Source organism: Sturnira hondurensis, unplaced genomic scaffold (genome assembly GCF_014824575.4).
Source record: "Sturnira hondurensis isolate 20B ecotype Veracruz unplaced genomic scaffold, ASM1482457v3 Scaffold0004136, whole genome shotgun sequence".
NCBI lineage: Eukaryota > Metazoa > Chordata > Mammalia > Chiroptera > Phyllostomidae > Sturnira > Sturnira hondurensis.
The window spans coordinates 43,709,758-43,735,591 of NW_028076767.1; the positions used below are offsets into that span (position 1 = coordinate 43,709,758).

The 25,834-nt window shown below is 37.4% G+C and overlaps 2 protein-coding genes across 9 annotated transcripts in view; one reads left to right on the forward strand and one right to left on the reverse strand.

Annotated features, from left to right (window-relative positions):
* Positions 1 to 11,887, reverse strand: part of DCAF17 (DDB1 and CUL4 associated factor 17) — a 30,308-nt gene extending 18,421 nt beyond the window's left edge. Inside the window, exons 1-8 of one of the 8 annotated variants that reach the window (XM_037044475.1) lie at positions 11,603 to 11,882; positions 10,864 to 10,952; positions 10,663 to 10,777; positions 7,216 to 7,306; positions 4,707 to 4,843; positions 3,918 to 3,978; positions 2,670 to 2,759; positions 142 to 246 (exon numbers count right to left, since the gene is read on the reverse strand). In XM_037044475.1, coding sequence (XP_036900370.1) covers positions 142 to 246; positions 2,670 to 2,759; positions 3,918 to 3,978; positions 4,707 to 4,843; positions 7,216 to 7,275 — 453 coding nt within the window. In that variant the 5' untranslated portion in view covers positions 7,276 to 7,306; positions 10,663 to 10,777; positions 10,864 to 10,952; positions 11,603 to 11,882. Of the gene's footprint in view, positions 1 to 141; positions 247 to 2,669; positions 2,760 to 3,917; positions 3,979 to 4,706; positions 4,844 to 7,215; positions 7,307 to 10,662; positions 10,778 to 10,848; positions 10,953 to 11,211; positions 11,310 to 11,388 lie in introns of those variants that run through there. The other 7 variants (XM_037044474.1, XM_037044469.1, XM_037044472.1 and 4 more) reach the window with 7 other exon arrangements.
* A 154-nt stretch (positions 11,888 to 12,041) lies between these two features.
* METTL8 (methyltransferase 8, tRNA N3-cytidine) overlaps positions 12,042 to 25,834 on the forward strand; it is a 76,437-nt gene continuing 62,644 nt past the window's right edge. Inside the window, exon 1 of the mRNA XM_037044477.1 lies at positions 12,042 to 12,223. The gene's annotated coding sequence lies outside the window, so the exon portion shown is untranslated. The remainder of the gene's footprint in view (positions 12,224 to 25,834) is intronic.

Here is a 25,834-nt window from a genome sequence, read left to right on the forward strand (position 1 = left end):
TTACTTTGTCTTCCTGCATTCATATAGTTTTGTAGAGTAGAAACTTATACAATTGTCTTACTCAGAAAGCTTTGCAGTAAAAACACCATACCTCAATCCAAACCTCAAGTTAATCATATGGCGAACTTGAGTTTTCTCTACCTGTTCAGTGATGGCTTGGAAGCTATAGAGTCTGACCAGTCCTGAGCTGTACATCAAAATCAGTATTCCATGAGATAGGGTAGCATCTGTAACGTTCCCGAAAATCTGAGGGGAAAGGTAGATATCACCTGAGAAAAGACCAGAAGGCCAATCCTCTGAGTGTTCACAGTGGTTTGCACATTTGCTTAATATTCACACTATCACTACAACATTGCTGCCTAGGATCATATGGTAATTATAATTTAGAAACTTGAAACTAAGGTGTTATTAGGAATGAGTGGTAAGTCACTGGAGTCTCAGGCTAAAGCACTAATTAGAGATGCAGCAGCATTCATTTGCTTCATCCATTTGCTTCACAGTTTTGTCAATATCTTTTAATAACAAATTGTATTCCTCATGGATATAGGTTGACACTGGGTCCATGTAACTCTAAACAAATATTTACCATGCATATCCTGTCAGGGACCTATTCGTCTGTTAAAATATTATTTATAAAGAGACTTCTTTTTTTTTAGCTAATTAGAGGGGGAGAGATTGGATCTAAGAAAGTAATTCTAATAAGAAACAGCCAGCTCCAGATTTTTATCATTACCTTGTTCTTTAAATCTTTAATAGTATTTAATTTTTAGTCATATAAAAATCAAACAAATTAAAGACCAAACACTTATTGAGCCATTAACCTAGCTAACCTTGAGTAAGGCTTTGGTTCATTGTCCTCTCACTATGCACTGGACCCTGCCTTGATTCTCCACAGAGCTCTGATGAACTTGATCCTAGGCCTACTTTAATATTTAACAAAAGCTAACATAGACAAATACTCACAGCAATGAAAGGACAACTAGAAATTATGTGACAATCTGTGTCTATTTCCACTAAAGACAAATTACATAGTAAAGATTTACCCCGGTAAATAATTTAAAGTGCATTCTAAGCTGAGGGCACCTCCTGGCCTTATTATACATGGTAAGTGAAAGATACACTTCAATTCCAAGTAACTATAATTAAAGTAATCCAAGTAACCATTTAATCTTGGACACGTAAGAGTAAACAGAAACATATGACTGCTAAGTGTCCATTCCTGTTGTACACTGTAATAAGTAAACACAATTACTTAATCCACAAACACAAAGAGAAATATTACATTCATGAGTTTTAGTCATCTCTCAGAAGGTAAATTATAGATTGCTTTGATCTTGATTAGCTCACAACTTTTTGCTCACTGATCCTCCTTCCCCACTGTGAAGTAAGAACTTGTATAATACAAACATAGTTTCAAATAATGAGTGCTATAATAAAGTAGCCATTCTATTTTAAAATTTGGTTTGTACTTTGGAGTCAAATCTAGATTAAAATTCCAGCTCCTCCATTTACTACCTGCTTAACTTCCTAGTTGAATACATTAGGTTATAATGTTGTAAAATGCTCAAACTGCCTGGTATAAAACAAATAATTAATAAAGAACTAATATTATTCTTTAGTCTTTATTCAGTTTAGTATATTAATTTTAGTGGACCCCTAAGATTGGTCCTTCATAATACTTTACATGCTTAATTAAAGACTAGTAGAAAAAACCAACAAATAACTATTCACCCAGAATAAGTAACCATTTTTTTAAAGAAAGTAGGAGACTATTAATTCTTTTACTCAAAAGAAATTTGTCTTTTCTTTCCTCCCATATAACTACTCCACGAATCAAGAAGAATGACAATAATAATAAAATCCAAAACTGAGTTAGAAATGTACATATTTAATTATAAGGCTTGCTTATTATATATCATAAGTTTTACATCTATATCTTGTCATTAAAATGAGGCATTTTGTTGCATCTTTTTGCCTTTATTTAATGATCATTTTAACAAACTTTGGAAGAGCCCTCTGGAAAAATACCTTACTCATTTCACAATTTTATAAAATAGTGGTCTGTTAATGACCACAGGTATTTAACACTATCCACATGAGAAGTATAAAAACATGCGGAAAGATGAAGAGATGATTAAGCTCTCTTCCCATGTCAAATATTCTCATATATTCTTAAATAAAATAAACTAGATTAGCAAGCTTTTTACAGTAAGGAACATTTTTTTTAAGAGAGAGAGGGTAAGTGAGGGAGAAAGGCAGGGAGAGAAACATTGATGTGAGAGAGAAACATCAATGGGTTGCCTCTCCTACGTGCTACAACCAGAGACTAAACCTGCAACCTTAGGCACGTGACATGACCAGGAATCGAACCAGTGACCTTTAGGTTTGCATGATGATGCCCAACCAACAGCCACACTTGTAATGGCTACTTGGGAACATTTCTAATCAAAACACCTAATAAATAATTAAATGATTACATTACATCTTATTGTCAAAAAATTAATGTTGCAATTAACTCAGAAATGAATTCTTTGGGGGTGTGTGAGAGGCTCCGATCATTGATTCTCTCTCACATTGATGTTTCTCTCCCTCCCTGTCTCCCTCCCTTCCCCTTTCTCTAAAAATAAATAAATAAAACCTTTTGAAAAAAAAAAGAAATGAATTCTTACATTTTTGCTGATCTCCAGAATCCCTATGAGTGAAAAAGGTAGAACATGGAACACTGCAAGGTATAGCAAAACAGACTGTTGAAGGCCTGTCTAAAAGAAAAAACTAAAATTACCAGCAGTTCTCATAAGTATTTCAGAAACACTCTGCTTTCACGAGTTTATAGATATATCTATAAAATATCCACCTGTTCAAAATATCCACCTGTCCCAGCATGCAGTTTATAGATGTTTTTCACGATTTGAAAACAGCCATCTATCTACACTGCAAAGTTATTTAAGAAGGAAGGCATACATGTGCAAAATACTTCCATTACACCTTTAGCCCTTCAGTCACACACATGCACATACATACAAGAACTTACCAAAGTAAACATAACATTAAACATTTCTTAGCAACAAAATATACTTTATATACTGTACAACAAAAACATTTTATACACTGTAGGACAAAATATATGTTGTACATTACATACTGTATATTACTATATTATGATACAAGTTAACGCATATTTGTAGTGATAACAAATCATATATTCTATTTTAATATAATAAATTAATATACCTTATAGAATAATATTCTAGTTTAATAGAGTATGTTAATAATTTATATTGTAAATCAGAATTCTAATTATAAAGAGTCTAATCAAAATACACACACAGTTATCATGATCCCATCATCTGAAAGCAGTGTTGCACTGATGTACCTATATGAAATGAGAAAAAAAACACCGCCAATAAAAGCTTGAGCAATTTCTCTGCTTGAAGAGGATTACTCCCTTACTTTGAAGAACAGTATCCAGTCAATCTTTCTACTACGAAATGTAAAATAATCTGTACTTCCCCAGAGTGGCTTAACAGGAATTTTTCATTCTCCACCTGGGGACATTTTCATTTCTTTTAGAGAGAAAAGAAGGGGTGGGAGAAGGAAAGAGAGAGAGAAAGAAGGAGAGAGAGAAAAACATCAATTGGTTGCCTCTCGTAGGCTCCATGACTGGGGATTGAACCTCCAACCTAGGCTTGTGCCCTAACCAGGAATCGAGCCCACAACCTTCAGGTTTACAGGATGATACTCCAACCAACTGAGCCATACCAGTTGGGGCTTAATGGGAATTACTTAAATTTCTGATAAACTTTTATAGCACACTTCAGAAAACAAAGATCATTAGTTCTTTCATGACCAATCTGCAGACAAATTCCTATGGGAAAAAAAAGTCTTCATTTTTTTAAAATGGTTTTTAAGATGCCTACCTGCCTGGCCAATGCTGACTTGACTGCAATGACTTCTTGAGGCGTGTCCCAGCTCAAGTATCTTTTAAAAGAATGAAGCAAAGTTTGTTCATTTGAAAAGGGGGAGGGGAGGTTTCCTGATATTTAAAATCAGAATATAATAAATATTTTGTAAGTTTTTTAGTTATTTAAATTACAAAAGCAAAGAAATTTATTTTAAAAACAAGTAAATAGCTAAAACAATTCCCTCCTTCCAGAGTTTTCATGAGTAAAAATAGTTTGATCTAACAGTATTCAAAACTTAGAAAATAAAATAACTATTTCTGCTTTAAAATGGAAGTTATAAAAAGCATAAAAAATGTTACCATCACACCCTGAAAGCACATACTTTCTCAAAAATATTCATACCTGATTTATAAAACTAGTAATTAAAATAACAATTCTTAGATTGCACGAGGCAGGTAATTTAACTAAAACAGACTAGCCTTCAGGAAAACATACAGTAAAGTACATCTTACATATAAAATATTATTTATAGATGGAAAGCACAAGAATTTTTTAAAGTTTATCTGCCAGCTACTATAGATTTATTACTTATGAGGATACATAAAAAGAAAATTATAAAAGGTCTGTACCCTCAGATCTTCGGATGTACTCATGAAGAAAGAAAAAGAATAGGTTTATAAATCGAGACCCAGGTATATAATGGAAAAAACTTTTTTAAAAAAGCAGCTTTGAAAGCTTTGCTTTTCCCGCACAAATCTCAAATTTTTATAATAAAACCTTGAATAATAAAGTCACAAATAATACCTGAATTTGCAATACGAAGCAAGATATATTTTCTCAAGGACTTTTCCCGTAGTTGCTGATATACGAAGTAACCAGTTATGAGCAGTCAGTGCTATGAGTGCGGATTTGTAATCCGACGGATTGGGCAGCGTTTCCCCCTAAAAAATAAGATGTAAAAATGAAACTTCTTGGCCACGAACAATATGCAATATTCAATGTCCAAAAAAATAGTTAAACACTTAAAGAAATACTCAAATAAGTAAACCAAAAAAGAAATAGCAAATGTTCAAATGCACAAAGAAAGAATTAAGACAAGGAAAGATAACATATGAGTATTTTCATCATCAATTTACTGAATCTATTCAGATAAAGCACTTAAACAATACCTGAAATAAATGATTACTTATGAATTACTATTGATCATTAAGTATTCAACAAATGTTAACCAATCATCATAAAACCAGGAGTATTACTAATGATGCTGCTGTGATGATGATAACAGCAATAACCAGTTCTTAAAACCATACAGAACAGCACAGCAATTAAGAGTCATCGCTAGAATAGACACCTCCTTATTCAAAGACTTGCTTTCCTTTTGATAGAAGGCAAAATGGCAAAAGGGCAAATTATCCCACTATTCACTAGCTCTACTCTAACTCCAAATGAAAAACTATAACCCAGAATCAGGGGAGCCAGAAAAGAACAGAAGATAGCCATGGTTTGAAAGGTAACCTATGTCACCAACGAATTATACCCCCAAAGGAAGATGGCTACTTGGGCGGGTCTGCCACAGAAGAGCCACCACAAGGTAGAAGTCTGAGGCACGAAGAGAAAGAAAGCAAAGGGTTCTACTTTGATTTGTGGAATAAAAAGGAAGTTCTAAGACAAAAGTTAAAAACAGGAAAGTTAAAATTAATGTAGTGTTTGCTTAGGCAGTAAGTAAACAGGTTTTTCTTTTAATCAGTTTTTTATTCTATGGTATGTTATATAAGTATCATCTCATGGAGATTTTTAAACTTTTAAAAATGTACTGTGTATACCTTGACTATTATATATATATATATATATATATATATATATATATATATATAATATATATATAGGTTTGAGCTATTTTCCTAAACCAAAAGTTATATTCCACACACTGTCTCAGAAAAGAAGGGTGCTAAATATAGTTTCACATCAGTATGTTAAAAACAAAGCAATATGCTTCTTAGTTTTCCTTAATGGAAAATCTTGCTTTACTTCAAATGAGAACAAAATGTTTAATGAGAAATGAGACTGGAAATTAGGTTACCTGAAACTCTGTTTTTACAGAACTGCTTTAAATTTTTGGTGCTTTGTATTAGTGTCTTCAAAAACCTTTTTCAAATAACAATTTCAGCATTGTCCTCCCGGCACCAATGAAAATCAATGTATAGGCTTTTGATATTGGGGCACAACAGGCATTTTTAGTTTTCGATAAGAAGTTAGGGAAGAAAACACAGATTTAAAGCCTTCTAATTTTTAAAATGGATCCTTCTATGAACAGAGAATAAGTGCCCAGGGAAAAAGAAAGCAGTTGCTAAAGAGAACACCAATTTTATGTAAAAACAACAGTGTTTTTTTAAAAACAATTTTAACAGTAAATTTAAAATGTACCTTCTTATTATTTAAACATTATTTTTGATTACATATTGTGAGTTCTGTTTTTCCCTAAAGAAGAACCAACCAGATTCAAACACCTGATTAATTTGTTGTATCTTCTAGGGCATTTTCTAATACTCCGATCCCATGGAAGACTAATATTTAGAAATAAACCTCAAAAATGGAAGTTCTACAATCAAGAGTTTGGAAAAATGGTTTGATAATCACCATGTAGTTTAGTATTATTATAAGCATTATTACTATTAAAGGCTCTAAGAAGTAATTCTATAAATTTGTTTAACTTTTCACACTCAGGACATCCCAGAATTATTTGTTTACAACCCACTTCCTCCAAACTCCTTTAGCAACTATAAGATAATAGCATCTAAACAAAACAGTGTCCTGAAAAATACACTGTGGGGCAATGCGGGCCTAATAAAATGAGCCTACCCTATTTTCTTCTTTTATCTTTATCTTATGATTTTCTCAACAAGATTCCCAGAGAAAACGCATAAGTATCCCCTTTCAAATAGTCACGTAACATTGCTGTTGCCCGTAACGTGTAGCATAACATGTAACAAAAACACTTTGTTCCAGTATAATAAGTAGAATCATTTCATAAGCACGAAGAATAACTATAAACTAGTTTTTATGTCTTATGAAGCTTTTAATCAGTTCATACTCTTTCTAATTTTCAAGATTAACAAATAGTATCACATTAAAATCTATTTATAATATTATTTCATGAGGAAACATAATAATCAAAATATAAACTCTTGTGATTCCTTTCAAGATTCAAGAATCACTACAACATTTAAATTTTATTCCCTTATATAATATATTAACAATAATCAGTTGTAGGCTACAAATGCTTTAGAAACAAAGGCCTAAAAACAAATCTTACCACTGGACATTCCCATAATAGAGCATCCTCTATTTTTTCTGATTTGGAACATTTTGGCATCTCATAAAGTTTTCTGGGTTCTGATGCAACACTGAGGAAAAAAATTATTAATGATTATTCATCTTGTTAACTGAGACAATATTTGCTCAAGTTTGTGTGATTATTTTTAGAGATTTAGACTACCAAATACTACTTCTTGACCTTGTTCGCTTTCGTCTTCTTAGTTAACATTTTTTCTGATCATAAAATTTATAATGCACATTAACAGAAAAAACTCTTTAAAATATAATAAAATCTAAGTAGATTTATACTGTAAGATACCAAAACGAACCACTATTAATATTTTGGTTCATTTCCCTCTAGTTTTTCTTTATATACATATATCTACTTGCAGATTATTTTCCAAAACACAACCATGAACATTTACTATGAATATCTCAGCTGAAATCCATGGTATTCATATTTATTATTCTAATATTCTTAAATGAAAATTAATCATATAAAGAGCCCCATTATTTTCGGATGCAAATTAGTAGATAAAAAAGGAAATATCCTTTAAGAATTTTCACTCCCCAAATGTCTTTCAGAAAGGTTGAACAAGTTTATACTTCTGCCAATATTGAACACTACATTTTTCATGTGAAAATAGCCTCTTACCTTTAATTTATACTTCTCTGGTTACTACTGAAATGTGCTCATAAGTGTTTTCATTTTTCAACTGAACTTTCAAATTAAACTACTATTAGACACAATTTTGAGGGTAATAACTTTATTCACCTTTGATATTCTCTCACTGATTCAAAGGTGTAAATCAAATAGAATTTCACGGGAATGAAAGCAAAAGAACATTAGAGCCTGGATTTGTCTTATCCCATCTCGTAAAGCAGTGGTTCCACATTGAGAAAGGCAAGAAAACCTGAGGCTAATGCCTGCCCCATCACCAAATGCTCAGCTTTTACAATAGACAAGTCACTTAGAGAAGTGTGCCATTGACTCCGACCATCACCAGTTCCAGAGCCCTGATTCCAAGATTTTGCGTAGGTGGAGAGGCAGGTCATAAAGCAGACAGCCCCTTGTCCCTGCTCACAGGAACTGACTTCTTTTGCAACACAATGTGGATAAGCTCTAGCCTAAGGGTACTCTCAGAACCATTGCAGGTTGTGATGAACAAAGGTGAAGAGATTGGTGGTGATTGGCCATACATGCTAAACTGTAAGCAGGCTAGTTTCCCAGAAAGAACTGGAAAAAGATTGCTGGAAGGAGCCATCCTGAGTCAGAACAAATTTAAAACACTACCTAAAAAACTATCCTAACTTCTAGTTTCTGGTCCAACATATAAAGAGCTTGGAAGTCATCATGCCTGTCTTCAACACAAGAAAAAGAAAAAAAAAGAACAAACTAAAAATCAACAACTCTTACTATATCCATCAAACAACTGAGATTACAGGGCGAACTTCAGCTCCCAACACTGGAGAGAGAAGTGGATACCAAGAATCACACCTTACCAGCAGCAAAACCCAGAAGGAAGCTGCCAGTGTCAGTACTGGGGTGACAAAAACAAGGACACTAGAGGAAATTGGGCCTCTGACACCTGCAGCAACAGCCAACAACAAACACTACCTAACTCCTAGCCAGAGAAACATAAAACCTCACTCTCAAGACATGTTTACCACAATTCTTTTTTACCTAATACATCACAGACAACTTTCAACAAAGAAATTATACAGCCTACTAAAATGTAAAATACAAAGTTTGAAGAGATAAAATAAGTATCAGAACCAGACTCAGATAAGATATTGGGATTTAGATTGGGAATTTATTGGTAATTTAGAATTTGTAATCAGACCAGGAACTTAAAATAACTATGATTAATATGCTAAAAGCTCTAATGGAAAAAGTGGACAATATGCCAGAACAGATGGAAAATTAAGCAGACATTTTTTTAAGTCAAAGAAAAAAATCAAAAGGAAATGCTAGAAATCAAAAACACCCTAACACAAATGAAGAATGTCTTGGATGGGCTTGAAGGTATGTCAACAGAAACTTCCCAAACTAGAAAGTAAAAAGAATGAGAAAAACAGAATTTCCCAACTAGGAAAAAAAGAATTAAAAAGAAGCAGAACAGAATATCCAAAAACTATGGGATAAGTAGAAAAATGTAATATACACATAATAGGAATAAAAGAAGGAGAAGAAAGATAAAACAAACAGAAGAAACACTTGAATAATGGCTGAGATATTTCCAAATTAATGTCAGACACCAAAGCACAAATTTAAGAAGCTTACAGAACATCGAGAATAATTAAATACCTCCCCCCCCCCCCACAAATCTATACCTGGGCATATCATTTCTAACCGTAGAAAATAAAAAACAAGAGAACATCTTAAAAGAAGCCAGAGGGATACTCTGGCTGGTATGGCTCAATGGACTCACAGGCTGAGAGTGCCAGCCTGTGAATCAAAAGATCGCTGGTTCCATTCCCAGTCAGGGCACATATCTGGACTGTGGTCCAGGTGGCCAGTAGGGGGTGCATGAGAGGCAACCACATATTGATGTTTCTCTCCCTTTTTCTCTCCTTTCCCCTCTTTAAAAATAAATAATTTTTTTTCAAAAAGAAACCTGGGGTGGTGGGGGGAAGACCTAACCTGTGGTGGAACAGGATAAGAATTACATTGGACTTGTCTTTAGAAACCATGGAGAAAATGGGAAAAAAGTGATAAAAGAAAAAAACCCACCAACCTAAAATTGTGTGTCCCATGAAATTATCTTTCAAAAGATGAAACAAAACAAACCTTTTCAAACAAAAATTCAGAAAAAGTGCTGCCAGTAGACCTGCCTTAGAAGAAATTTTCAGAGAAGTTCTTCAGAAAGAAAAAAATGATCTGGGTCAGAAACTCAGATCTACATAAAGAAAGAAAGAGTGTTAGAGAATAAATAAAGGTAAGACAAAATCCTTTCTTCTACTTTTTAAAAAAGTCCTCACTGGAGGATATGTTTATTGATTTTAGAGAAAGAAGGGAGGGGGGTGAGGGGTGCAGGTCAGGGAGAGAGAGAGAGAGGAACATCAGTAGGTCGCCTCCCCTACATGCCCCAGCACGAATGGAACCCACAACCTAGCTATGTGCCCTGACCAGGGACAGAACCTGCAACCTTTTGGTCTATGGAGCAACACTCCAACCATGAGTCACCTGGTTATGGCTACCCTTCTTATTTTTAATAACAGATAAAGACTTGTCCATAACAATAGCAACAAGGTATTCAGTGACTGTAACTTATGGATATATGTAAAATGAATGACAGCAATATTATAAAAAGCAGTAGGGAGGAATTAGAAACACTACTAGCAGCACTACCTATGGAGAGATAGTGTTATTTTAAAGAAACTTAAGGAGCAATTTATCATTTTGCCTGCACTACAAAGTAATTTCACTTTAAATGGTACGTACACAGATGAAACCTGCAACTTTAAACAAAATTTTCAAACTACATGCATTTTACCACGTATTTTGGACACATTTTGCATTCTCCGATATCATTACGCTCTAATATAGGCATGTGTTTCTATAAAAAAATTAGAGTTAAGATCAACAATGAAGTGGATCATAGCAAAAAAAATTCCCCCAAAAAGATACCTGGTGACACAGCACCGATAATTATCAAAATATATTCTTCCTCTTTCATAGGCTATAGGTGACTTGGAATGAGTAGTCCAAACATTCTTAAATTTAGTACTTTCCTGAAAGACACAAAGAGTTTCAGTTTAAAAAATAACTCATAACCCTCTACTGTGCACCTATTTTATGACGCATAGTTAAATTTAGGGTTTTCAAAGAAATTTCACGTATGTTATTTAAAAACATTATGTTCAATCTTTTCTCACTCTGTCTCACTCTGACGTTTTGGTTTAAGTGGGTTGACTTTTAAAAAGATTGTTTGCAGAAAGACATAAGCAGCTTAAAAAACTAAAAGCATCTGGCGGTCCTATTAATGCCTACTGACTAACTCCCCAGGTTCAGAGAATGATGTTCCTGCCCATCACACATAACCTTCTTAAAAGGGGAGGCTCGACTGCATAAAATAGGCACCCCGGAAGGCTCGGTGCCTATTTTATGCGGCGGTCACCACCGGGTGCCCCGCAGACCTTCGCCCTGCTCCCCGGGGCCGGCGGTCACCTGGCACACCAGCACCCGCAGGATGCCTAGGTTCGTCCTCTGCACCACGCCTGCGTCGCGCGAGAAGAAGCCCAGCGCCCGGCGACTCAGCCGAGGACACACGTTACGCTTCCGGGTGGGGCCCATAGAGACGCCGCCGGGCCGGGCTGCTAGGCTGACCGGGCCAAGGAGGAGGGGCGCGCCCTCAACCCCGGCGCAGGACGGCGACCCCTACCTCGAAACCTCGAGGCCCCAACTCCCTGCGGGGACTAGGAAAAACACAGGGAGCCGGGCAGGGGACTCACGACACTGTGGCAAGGTCACACAGAGCTGGCACCGCCCGGGCAACAAGAAAGGGGTAGGAAATGCCACCCCTCTTTACGGCCTGGTCCCCAAACACCCTCTGGTTCGGGACCCGGCTGCGGCTGCGTCGCTCCCAGAACGCATGGCCTGCCGGGTCCGTTCCCTACTCGGGAAATGTAGTTCGCACTGCCCTCTGAGGGAGCCGGACTTGCTTCCAGAACTACAGTTCCCGTTAGGCGGCAGAGACCGAGCACCGGCTCGGGCTGCGGCACCAGCCTTCCGAGGTGCCGCCCCTGGCCCCGCCCCTGGCCCCTGGCCCCGCCCTACCCTCTGGCTCCGCCCCGTCCTCTCAGGCCCAGCGGAGACTGCGCCGTAAGACTGGCGCGCCTTTCCGGTCTGCGCTAGGCGGCGGGAGAAGCCTGCGAGCTCAGTGCTCGTACGCAGGGACCTGTCGCAGGCGGCCCGCCTGCCCCCACGCTTCGCAGCCCCTGACTTTCGCTGTGGGAGGCGCTGTGTCCAGTGCAACCCCCCAAAGCAGCGTCCTGTACTAAAGGTACGCCCCGCGGCTTTCCCCCTCAGTAACACGTTGGAAGACGTGGATGAGGTTAACGGTTAAACATTTTGGGTCTATAAACCCTGTGCTTTTGTATTATGAGTTAGTGACGGATGCTAGGCATGCCCACCAAACCAGAGTTGAATTACTCTTTCCCAGAGGCCCGCGCTTCTGCGGCTTGCCAGGATACAGGCTGATTGTGCGATAACAGCAGCCTTTCCCTTCCACTCGCGTCCTTTTTTCCCCTTCCTTAATGGAAACAAAATGTGAAGTGTTTACATTCTTATTGGACTGTCTAAAATACTACATGTCGATTCCTCTAAATAAAATTAAAATAGCTAACCCTGCCTGTAGGGTCAAAGTTCCGAATACACTACATATTCAGTAATCTTCTACCAGATGCGTCCCATTGCTCTGTAAGTCCTTTGAGAGTGCTGTCTTTGCATCTCGCTTGTAGGCTTGGCGTGCTATCTCTTGCCCAATACGTACGCGAGGGAGAGATGGCATCGGACAGCAAAAAGTACCATACTGAGTGGGTACCTTGGGTTGTAGTTGAAGTACACAGTTTAGCAAAAATTTGCCGTATACCTTTTTAACCCTGCTGAATTTCCTTTAGGGGCTGGGCTTTTGCTGATTTTTCATAACTTATTTACAGCATACCGTGGAGGGCTTCGTGTATTTTTAGACAGCGCTAAAATAGTTAATTTGGTAATTCATGAATGCAGCTGTCACTGAGAAAACTGAGACTCAGAAAAGATAACTGGATTTTCTTTGGCTGAAATGAAATTCAAATCATTGCTAAATTGAATCCATCATTTCTCTTTTCTCTCTCCTTCCCCTTCGTGGTCACTTGTTTGCCTTCTTGTGGTGTTTACCTCACCACCAAATCCCCCAAGGGACAGTCATCCTACATGCCTTTTACCCCCTCACCCACAACCAAGTCCTTAAAAAAAGCCCCCCGATTATATATTTATTGATTTGGGGAAGGGAGAGAGGGAGGGAGGGAGAGAGGGTGGTTGGGAGGCAGAGAGAAGGGTGGGAGAGGAGAGAAACAGACAGAGAGACATAGACAGGTTTACCTGTGGCACTCGCCCAGACCTGGGTGGAATGAACCCCCAAGCTAGGTATGTCCCCTGACTAGGGATGGAATCTGCAGCTTTTTGGTATACATTTTTTTTGCTTTTTTAAATTAATGTTTGAATATACTTGGCTCCATTTTCCCACCACCACTTTCCCAGGCCCTACCCGGGCCCACCCGCCACCCTCAATCCCACCACGCCTTGGCTCCTTTTGGGTATAATTGATGGTCCCCTAATCACTGAGCCACCTGGTGGGGCACATGACCAAGTCCTTTTGACTCAGCTCTTCTCCATCCTTATCATACTCTCTGGGTAAGATATTATTTTATTAGCAACCTCCTTTCTGCCTTAAATACTTTTGATTCTGCAATTCTACAGTGCTGCCAGTGATTTTTCTAAAGCACAAATCTGCTATTGTTCTATTAAAATCTTTGAATGGCTCCCAATCACCCAGAGCAGAATTTGTCAAACCCAAGTATATACCCAGGATTCTCTATTGTTAAAGTATTTTCAGTATGTTAAATATATGCAAATATAAAACTATATATAAATTCCTTATGTTGTATCTTTTATGCAACTGTAACTTATAAATAGTTATAAGTTAAATGTAGCAAAACTAAAAACAAATTCAAATGAATACTTATTCATTGTTACCAACGAGACTGTTTTGCCAGGCCTAAGAAACTCTCAAAGCAAATGTTCTCTGTCCTCCCTGTTATAACTTCCTTATTATAGAAAGGCCCGTCCATTTTGTCTTTGTGTTGAGAGATCAATCGCTCAATGCCCTCATCTCTTTTCTTTCTTTAAACCACTGTAAAATCTTCAGTCCTTCGATGTGTCAAGATTTTATTTGACCTTCACTTGGCAAATAACATCATTTACATGAAGTACTCCTGGTTGTTTTCTCATTAACCGGTGCCCATGACAAATGGTACCACTTATCTACCAGTATACTCCTAAACACAAATGTGATCCGAAATCTTGTGACACAAGATTAATCTTAATCTTTACTTGATTAAAAGGTGGTCATCTAGGTGATCCAGAGTGTCCTTTTGTTAGGATTTTTTTTGGTTAGGTTTTTATCAAACTGAAAATTAAAGGTTTCTCTAAGAGAAATCTCTTATCCTGGAGGCTACATACATGATTCCGTAGGGGATCTGTATTAAGTCCCTTGTAGGACAGAATCTGAATCCCTTAGTATTGTATACACAGTACTCTGTTATCTGCAACTTGCACACATTTTGGGCCTCATCTCTTTCCACCCTTCATGTTTGCAGTCATGATTCTGATGTGTTGCTCACTTGCCAAAGCCAGTGGGCCTTTACATATCAAATTTTCTTTGGAGCTCCCTTCCTTTCCGTCTCTTATCTGTTTACCTCAAGACTCATCCCAGGTATGACAGCTCCACTCAGACACTTTTTCTGACTCCTCCTCTGTAGTTGTAGGTTTGCCCTCTTCCAGCATGTTACTCTGCATATGGAGGTTGTGGCACTATATTAGAATTGTTTGACTTTTCACCATTGCTTTTAGGTAGTCCATTCATTTACTCAACGTGCATGTGCATTAACTATCTCAGGCAGTGTACTAAGGATGCATATGTATATGGAATGAATGGACTACTCTAAAGGTAATATTTGGCCCTGGCCGACGTGGCTCACATCGGGTTGGAGCCTCACCCAGTAACTGAAAGGCCATGGGTTGAATGGCTGGTCGGGGCACATACCAAGATTGCAGGTTTGATCCCCAGTCATGGTGGCTACCAAAAAGACAACCAATCGATGCTTCTTTCTCATCAGTGTTTTTCTTCCTCCCTCCCTCCCTCCCTCCCTCCCTCCCTCCCTCCCTCCCTCTCTAGGAATGAAAAAATGTCCTTGGGTGAGGATGAAAAAAAAAGACAATGTTTGTATGCAATCTTTTATCAGCAACTAAGTATTTTTAACATAGATACAGATTTAATCTCCCTTCAATCTTTAAATCAGTAGGAAACCACAATGTTAGTAAGAAGAAATAACTTTTTAAAACTTGAATCCCAACAATTCTACCTATAAAGTAGTTATTTTCCATTTGTTCAAAGTCAAATGGCATGAACAAATATCTGTAGCTTAGGATTTGGAAATGACTTATTTTAATTTTGGGCATAGAACAAACTTTAGTTCCTTTTTTTAAGTCTATATCTATGTGGTGTTTACAAAATACTTAGACATTTTTCCATATTTTAAAGACAAAGAAGAGGAGATGATGAAATCAGAAGTTAAATGGGTTTTGTTCATATGTTTTGTTTAAAGAAGCGTGTTATAACCAAATCAATATATAAACGCTCAGGTATTAAACCTGAACATTTGTTCAGAGACCAAATAATTTGAACCAAGGCCATGAGAGGTCATTCATTCAACATGTAATTATTTTCATGTACAACATTCTGGGAAATATTTTGGCATAGAGTGTAGCAGTGAACAGGATGGACAAGGTCCCTACATGTTGGGGAGATAGAAAATGTTGTGGAGAAGATAAAACAGGGTGATAGGCTTGATAGACAGGGGTAGGGAGCCCTGCTTTAGCCAGAGTGGTCAGGGAAGGCCTCTCTGAATAGTGGACTTTGAGTTGAACTCTGAATGGTGGGGAAGAATTTGCAAAGACCTAAGGTTAGAATAGTCCAGGTAGAGAGATGCTGGCTTAAATGCAGGTTGCCCCCAAGGCAATAACGATTTCGGCTTACTCTAAAACCGTCATAACTGCTCCTGTGGCTCGTTATGGTGCATGAGAGAGATGAACTTAGAGAAAGTAGGCTGGAATTGAATTATGTCAGATGTAAGGAATTTCAGATTTTATTCTGTTATAATGCGGAGCCATTTGAAGAGAGTGACATGATCTAATCTGTGTTATAATAAGGTCTCTGTGGCTGTGGTGTGCAGAATGTAATGGGCAGTGGGCAAAAATGGAAATAAGGAGACAGGTGGCTGTTCTGTTGGTCCAGGTAAAAGACAATAGTGTTTGGACTGGAGTGCTAGCAGGAGAGATGGAAAAAAAGGGAACAGATTCAGGACATATTTAGAAGTAGAGATGACAGGATTTCTACTGTAGTGGATATTAATGATGAAGAAAAAAGATTCTAGTGAAACCATCACAAAACAGAACCACAAGTGAACAGACAACCCCAAGTCCCCCAGAACAAATGAAAAACAGGGAGCTACTCATGATACAATGTCAATATTTTATTAAACATACACATCAGTATTTTAGACATTAATGCTAAAGTATATTAGGATCTGTTCTGTGGCAGTGGCATGTGGAAAGAGGGGAATAAAATAAGAGCCTAAAAGTAGAGAGGGGTCACCCTGGCTGGTGTAGCTCAGTGGATTGAGCATGGGCTTGTGAACCAAAGGCTCGAGGTTTGATTCCCAGTCAGGGCACAAGCCTGGGTTGCAGGCCAGTTCCCAGCGGGGGACACATGAGAGGCAACCCTACATTGATATTTCTCTCCTTCTCTCCTTTCCTTCTCCTCTAAAGATAAAGAAATTAAAATTTTTTAATTTTTTTTAAAAGTAGAGAGGGGTCATATCATGTGGTATCATGATAACGTGATGTAAAAATCACCAGTGATATACCCCTTAAGAGATAGTGGGGAACAGCATGAAATACAGACAAGAAATAGGTACAAGAACAAAATAAAGAGACCAGTTGGCAGGTAATTGTAGTAGTTCAGGTGAGAGTCACTTTTGGAAATTTATTTCAAAATTATTGAGGCTTTTGACCACAAATTTGGTTCTTGTGGTTTTTTCCTATATATATTTTAATTATATTTGTCTGAATATGTAGTATGTGTGTGTGAGTGTGTGTGTATAACATATAATACATATACATAATTCAGAAAGAATTAGGTTTAAAGGATTGATAGTAAAGTTTGCAAACTATTCCTCTTATTTTAAAAAGTATTTTATATTGTCTATTGATGAGTGTCATTAAATATCAAACAGTAATTTATTTACATTGGAAAGAATAAAATTGCAGTCATAGCCAAAAAAATAAAGCATTTTATTTATTCAAAGAATATGTACAGACAACATAGCATAATATATAAATAATAATTATAAAATGAATACCTATATATCTATCACCAACTTTAAAAAATGGAATATTACCTAAAACTTGGACAACCCCTGTGTGCCCCTCCTGGTTCCCAAGTCCCTCTTTCCTCTTTATATAAATAAAATATTGTGAGTTTTTAATGTTTTTGGACACCATGTAAATGGAATCATACTGTATATATATACTCCCCTACAAATTGCCTATTTTTTCTAACAGTACACTTGACAAAGTGCCTTAGCTCATTTCATTTATTTTTACTGCTGTATAATATTTCATTGTATGAATTTACCACAAGTTACCCATTTCCTACTGGCTGGGCTTTAGTTTCTTTCAGGTTTTTTATTCCTAGAAAAGTGCTGCTATAGACATTCTTAAACCTGCCTCCTGGCACACTTGTTAGAGGATGTGTGTTTTCTATTGCTGTGTAATAAATTACCAAAATGTAGCAGCCTAACCCAATGCCATTTATTATCCCTATGTTTTTTCTACGTGAATAACCACTTGTCCCAGAACCATTTTTGGAGGGTCTCTCATTTGCCCACAGGTCTGCAGTGCTGAGTCTTGTTGTGTATCAAGTTTGCATTTATAGCCAGGTATGTCTCTGGGCTCTGTTTTCTCTTCCATTGTCCTGTTTTCTATGCCCAGCCTAATACCTGAGCAATTTAGCAGTAAGGATTGAGAGCTAGTAGGGCAGGTCCTCTGCTTATCCCCTTTCTTCAGGAGTATCTATTCCTTTTTTTCTGTAGTTTGCACTTTCATATATCTTTTTGAACCAGCTTAAGTGCCACACACACAAAAAAACCTTACTGGAATTTTGATTGGTATAGTATTAGATCTGTATATCAGTTTGAAGAGAACTGACAGCTTTACCATATAAAATTATTCTACCTATGTAGACAATGTCTCTCCATTTATTTATATCTTTAGTATCTTTCAATGAAGTTTTATAATTTTTCTTAAAAGGATTTCATATTTTGCAACTTTCTAAGAACATTATTATATTTTGACTACTGTCATAGATGGTATATTTTAAAATTAGATTTTCTACCTATATAAAAATGTAATTGTTGTTTTGTATATTGATTTAGCAGCCTTACCAGACTTTGTTTTTTAAAAAAATATTTTTATTTATCTTTAGAGGGGAAGGGAAAGAGAGAGGGAGAGAAATATCAATGTATGGTTGCCTCTCGTGTGTCCCTTGCCGGGAACTGGCCCACAACCCAGGCATGTGCCCTGACTGAGAATCGAACTGCGATCGTGTGGTTTGCAGGCCCGCGCTCAATCCACTGAGCTATGCCAGCCAGGGCTGTTTTTAAAAGTAATACTTGTCATTTGTAGGGCTTGGAGATTTTTCTGTGTTGACAATCATGACCTCAGGAAACCCTGATAGTTTTGTTACCTCCTTCTCAACTCTTACCTTTGATTTCTCCTTTTTTCTCCAGTGCTGGCCAGGACCTGTAGTGCAGTTGAATAGAACCAGTGATAGTGGGCATCCTTGTCTTATTCATGTTTAATATTTCTAATATTTTATCATTGAAGATGACATTGTAGGCTTTCAGTGGCCACTCTTTATCAGGTTAATGAAATTATCATCCATTCCATATTTGCTAAGTTTTATTTATCTGATTTTTAGCCACAAATGGGTGTAAAATTGCATCAGCTACTTTCTCTATTTGTTGAGGAGGTCATAGAATTGTTTTTCTTTAATCTGATAATTTAGTGAATTGCACAACCATATTTTCTAATATTAAGCCAAACGAGTTTATTTAGGGAAGTTGTGTGTGTGTGTTTTAATACCTTGTGGGGTTGGGGCGGGTGATGGCGTCAGTTGTCACTCAGCTTTCTGGACCTTTGCCAGGTTTTGTTCCTTCTTGAAGATTTCTCATTCCTTCTTGCTAACTCAATGACAGAGTTAACAAGATACAGTTTTAAGTGAGTTTAACCAGTCTTTTGGGAGTATTTTATAGCAGAAAGGTTTTTGGAGTGTGAGTTTACCAAATCATCAGAACTAGAATTCCCCTGTCTTATATTTTTAGTCTAAACGTTTCCATTAATGTTGGATGTGATCACTTACCACTCACCACTTCTGTCTTCTCTTCTTCTTTTCTCTATGCACAGCCATTTCTCTCCCTGCTGAAAAAACAAAAACAAAAACAAGTAGTGCTGCGTAGTAGAGAGAGCATCACACCAGGAGTTAAAAGGCACAGGTTAGAGTTCCAGCAAGCACCACCACTTAGTGAGATCTTGCCCAAGCCACTTATTCTCATGAGTTTCCATTCAATCATCTGCTGAGTGGAAACACTCAGGATTGAAGTGAGAATCACATGAGTTTATAAATGTGAACACGTCGTTGTAAGGGGAAAGGATGAGAAGCAATGATGTCAAGTGCATTGACTGTTAGGAAAATGTAACAGAAACAGGGAGTTTGGGGAGAGATGGGGGTTGATTAGTAGAATGGAGGATTTTGGGGGGTAGTAAAACTGTTTTGTACAATTCTCTAATGACAGGTACACGACACTATGCATTTGTTAAAATCCATAGAGCTTCACAGCACAAGGAGTAAACCTTAATGTATGCAAACTTTAAAAAAATAATTAAGGGGAAGTGGGGACTCCAGGATGGAATGCAGGCTATACCATAAGATTCTAACTGCATTACAAATCTAGGCAATAACCACACTGAAAGGGGTCAGGGGAAAGGTGCTGACCTAAGTAACTTCGAAAGTGAAACTGAAGACTAAAGACAATAGGAACCGTACACATGCACTGTACTGTAGTTGATAGTTTCCTGTAGAGGTATGGGTTAATTCCGAAACCACAGGACATGTGTACTGGAATTGAATAATTTATAACTGGTTGGTGGATGATGGGAACTAGGTTTCTTACTGTTGGAGTGAGAGGTTATAGACAAACGAGAGGTAAAGGCTAGAATGATCCATCCCCATGGTAATGAATTAGAGTTGGAGACATTAGTATGAACTCCAGTTTAGCTTACTATAGGTATAGATAGATACATGAGAAACATCAGTAAAGATGTGTGTATATGCTTGATTTAGTGTACACATGTATTTCCTTGCTTTGTCAGCTGAGAGGACGTAGAAGCAACCTTGTAGTGAGGATATACACCTGGAACCCAGACCATCCTTTAATAAAAGAACACATGCTCTTCGGAGAAACGGCTGACTCTAAGCCTGGGTCAGGGCTCATACAGCATGGGCCTGCAACATCTCGTAGTGCCAGAAAGTAAGGAAGTGCTAAAAAACAAAAACAGTGATGGTAGTGTGTCAAAGGATATAGGAGCCAACCGAAATAAAGTAGTATTGGGCTATAATCCACAGTTTAAAATAATTACCTGAGTCCATACTGATATAATCAAATGATTGAATAAAAAAATAAATGTAGAAGAAGAGTCAAATCTCTCATGCAAAAGAATTCCAAATAATTTTTGTAGTTACTTTTACCTTCAAGAGGTAGAGCACAATTCATCACTCCTTAAGTGTGGACCATGCATAGCCATTTCCCTCTAAAAAATACAGTGTGGAAAGGGGGCAGGGGACAACTTTACAGCGGAGAAATCTTTTAGTCACTACATCAGCCAAGTGATCAAGGTTAATTAACATCAACAGTAATAAGTTATGTTTATATCATTTGCTCTTGATATGATGTGGTAAGAATGGTAGTTTACCATGGTGGTTTTCCTGCCTAAAACCCATACCTCTAGTCTACTCATGAGAAAACATTGATGAATACTTACTGAGGATCATTCTACCAGATAACTGATCAGTACTCCTCAAAACTAATTGCCAAGGTCATCAAAAACAACGAAAATCTGAAAACCTGTTAGAGCCAAAGGAGCCTAAGGAGGCCTCATGACTAAATGTAATGTGATGTCTCAAATAGAATCTTACAGGAGAAAAAGGACACCAGGTAAAAATGAAGGGAATGTGAGTAAAGCACAGACGGAAGTTTATAATAATGTATTAATATTGGCTTAATTTACTGTTTCGAGATTTTAATAATAGGGGAAACTGTCAAATATATTGAAACTCTGTACTATCTGCAGCTTTTCTGTAAATCTAAAACCATTCTAAAATTGAAAGTGTACTTAAAAACACAACAACAAGATGGAAGACACCACTGTATAGAGGCACCATAGCTTTATTGATTAAGGAAATGAACTCAGTTCCCATCCTGCTTGGGTCCACATCTCAGTCTCACTATTTACTAGCTGTGCAAATACTGTTATCCTAAGTAACTAGAATTACTACCTCTCTGTGCCTCAATGTATTTGTCTGTTAAATGGGTTCTTGGCAAGACTAAATGAGTTATTGTATGTAAAACACCTGGGATATGCCTGGCATATAGTCAGCACTAAGTAATTCTTTGATTTTATTTATCATTACTACTTTGCTTTGTTCTTTAGTTTGAGGGATCTCTGTGATAATAGCTGAATTTCACTGAATCTCTCTTCAGCATACTGATATTTGTTGGCACTCCAACAAAACAGTATCTATAGTGCTTTGTTCATGAGGGGGAAATCATTAGGATTATAACAATTCAAGGGAAAGCAGAAGGAGAACTTGAGGACTGCCAATGCTAGTTTCATGCTGCGTGACTAAGTGAGTGCAGAAACCAAAAAGCTTGACAGGATCTACTTTTTATGGGCATAGACAAGCCTGCATGTAGAAACGCTTTAGTAACTTTATTTGTTTTTTAGGAGATTCCTTGCTAAAGTGGCCACTTCCCTTGTTAAACTGATGTTCCTTTAGGGCAAAGCAGTGCTCCAATGCAAAACTCCCTCAGATTCAGCACCTAAAATTTTGGTAGTATTTGAAACAAAATGGAATGTATTATATAGAAGCATGCATTTTAGGCCTTTTACTTCTCTACCTAAAATACATGCCAACTCTTTGGAAAACTCTTTAGAGATCAGCAGCACAGGTGGAATAGTGCAGTGAGTAAGAACGTAGAATTTGGGCTTAGGAGGCCTGCTTGGACCCTGGCTCTTGTATGTGTGTGATCAAGGCGACTCAGGGAATCTCTCTGAGTCTCATCTGCCACATCTGTAAAATGGTGACAGTTGAAAAGCTTGTCTTGCTTTCCTCCCTGGATTATAGGATGGTTATCAGGGTTAGGTGTGAAAATGAGAGCTTTCTGTAAGTTGTAAAACCTATACAAATCTTATAGTTACAGTAATTTCCAGGCTTTCAACCAGAATAAAACTCTAATGGGCTCTATAGTCATATTGTGTTGCAGTCATCTGCATACCTTTTTATTTATTATATAGTAAGGTGAAATTATTTGAATTTAAAATGCTTTTCATGCTGTATTTTCTCATGGAACTTTGGTTTTTATGTTTTTTCTCTGGTGTAACAAAGGAAGGCGTCATTTAAATCTGGAATTGTCTCTTTGGGCGGGGTTGCAGTTGGAGGAAATGGTTTCCAAACTCTTCACTGAAATTAGCTGTGTAGAGAACACAAGTGTATCCCTATGCTTGGGAAAGCTGTCTCCAGACACCCTCTTGTTCTGGTGTGCAGCTGACCAGCAGAGGGCGCGCGAGCTCTCCCCGGAGTTAGGCTGGGCAGACCTGACTGGTGCCATCTGTGTTTGCTGCCTGATGACGATTAACAAGTACTATAAATGAAAAGGTTCTGGCACATCAGAAACAGTTACCAAATGGAAAGAGAGAGCAGCCATAATGTCAAACAGCAGTGCAGCAAGTAGCACATACCTGCCATATTTGGTGACTAGGAAATTTCTGGGTAACTGGAATTTGATATTCTAGTACGGATTATTTATCTCTTTTTCATCTCCTTCTGCTACTCTTTGCCTTTTTCGATAATTTCTTTCAGAGTTCTTTGCCCTACCTGCTCGGCATCTGCATTCCTTACCCGGTATGACAAATTGGGGTACTTTAACGCAGGGGTCCACAACCCCGCAGACCTCGGACCTGTACCGGTCCAGGGTCTATTGAACCGTCAGAGAGCGATGGATGCTCCGCCTCCTGTCACCAGGCCCCCCTCTTCCCACCCACAAGTCAAAACAGCCAGCTGTTTTAAAGTAGCCTTTCTGGGTCCCATTAACCACCATTAACCAGTTCTTATAAATTCCATGCTCTCTTCCCGACATTTTCATGGTGTCTACCAGGAAATTTTTGGAACCTTTCTAGTGTTACTGTTCCTAGTGCCTATGCTATCTTGGATTTTTTTTTCTCAAGCATGGATTTTCTACCCATGAATATTATATAGAATTGTATACTTTGTGTTTTTTAAATATTTTTATGTTTTCTGATTATAAAGGTAATTTGAGTTCATTTAAAAAGAAAGAGAAAAGTACATATCCAGATGTACTAAGAAGAAATGCTAGGATTTCCTGAGCCTTTCAATGAGAGATAACTACGGTGAATTCTTCTAGACCTTTTTCTCTACTTGTTGGTATATATGTTGCTTTTTAAAAATAAGATCATGCTAAAAGTACCTGCCTTTTCTCCCCACCTAATAAATAATGGACTTCTTTACATGTCAACAAATTTATGTTTTAGCAACATTTTAAATGGCTACATAATCTTCTTTATATGAATGTAGAATAATTTAGTCATCCCTCTAAAGATGAGTATTTAGATTGTTTGGAGATTTTCAGTATAATGTAAACAATGCTGTGATAAATCCTTAAAATCCTTCTGCTTGTATTCTTAGGATCTATTTCTGTAAATGGAATTTTTCATAAAACTTTGTCTTTAAAATTTTCCGTGTGTTGCCACAGTTCCCTCAGTGCATCACCCTGACAGTGTGTGAGGGAGCTCATCCCTGCCTACTGCCCATGACAACGCAGTGTTTGGTTATACCGTCTTCCCACACATTTTATAAGCAACCTTTTTGCTTTTTCTTTTCTTTTTATGCTTTATAGCTTTGTTATCATGTTTGAAAGAGGGTTTTCTACCCCACTTTTTAGTAAGTATTCACCTCTGTTTTTTCTAGGTCTATTAAGAAGTATTTTTATATGAAAAAGTTTAATACATTCAAGAATTTATTTTCATGTTAGATATAGGGTAGGTATATAACTTTATTTTTCCAAATAAGTAGTCCATTTTCTTAATACAGTTCTTCAAATAGGCAAGCCTTAACCCCCTAAAGTGAAATACTATCTTTATTGTAAATGGAATTCCTTTTTTAAATTTATTGTTGTTCAATTATAGTTATCTCATCTTTTTCCTCATTGCTCACCCCTGCCCTGTCCCCACCTCACTTCCACAGTCAATCCTCCTCCATTGTCTGTGACCATGAGTCCTCTATTCCTGTTCCTTTGCTTGCCTCCTCCCTTTCTTTCCCCGTTGTCCTCTTCCCCCTCCCCTCTGGTCACTGTCAGTTTCTTCTTTATTTCAGTGTGTCTGGTTCTGTTTTGTTCATTTGTTTGTTTTGTTGATTCAGTTCCACTTATAGGTTAAATCATGTGGTATTTGTCTTTCACCACCTGGCTTATTTCACTTAGCATAATTCTCTCCAGTTCCGTCTATGCTGTCATGAAGGGTAGGAGTTCCTTCTTTCTGCTACGTAGTAAATGTACCACAGTTTTTTTTGTCCACTCATTTACTGATGGACACTTAACTGTTTTGAGCACTTGGCTATTGTGAATTGTGCTGCTATGAACACAGAAGTACATAGGTTCTTTTGAATTGGTAATTCAAGATTCTTAGAGTATGGTCCCAGCAATGGGATTGCTAGATTGAAAGGAAGTTCTGTTTTTAGTTTTTTGAGGAAATTCCATACTGTTTTCCACAGTGGCTGCACCAGTCTGCATTCCCACCAATAGTGCACTGGGGTTCCCCTTTCTCCACAACCTTGGCAGCACTTGTTTGTTGATTTACTAATGATGGCCATTCTGACCAGTGTGAAGTGCTATCTCATTGTGGTTTTAATTTGGATGGCTAGTGATGTTGACCATTTTTTCAGGTGTCTGTAGACACTCTGTATGTCCTCCTTGGAGAAGTGTCTGTTCAGGTCCTTTGCCTATTTTTTAATTGGATTGTCTTCTTGGAGTGGAGTCGTATGAGTTCTTTATATATTTCGGAGATCAAACCCTTGTCCAAGGTATCATTGGAAAATATGTTTTCCTTATCATAAGGTTGGTTCCTTTTCCATTTTATTGATGTTTTCTTTAGCCATGCAGAAGCTTTTTAGTTTAATGTAGTCCTACTTGTTTATTCTTTTCTTTATCTACCTTGCCCTAGAGGATGTGTTGGTAAAAATATTGCTGCATGAAATATCTGAAATTTTCCTGCCTATGTTTTCCTCTAGGACCTTTATGGTGTCACCACTTATACTTAAGTTTTTTATCCATCTTGAGCTTATTTTGGTGCATGGTGTAAGTTGGTGGTCTAGTTTCTTTTTTTTTTTTTCTTTTTCTTTTCTTTTCTTTTTTTGCATGTACTTGTCCAGATCTCCCATCTC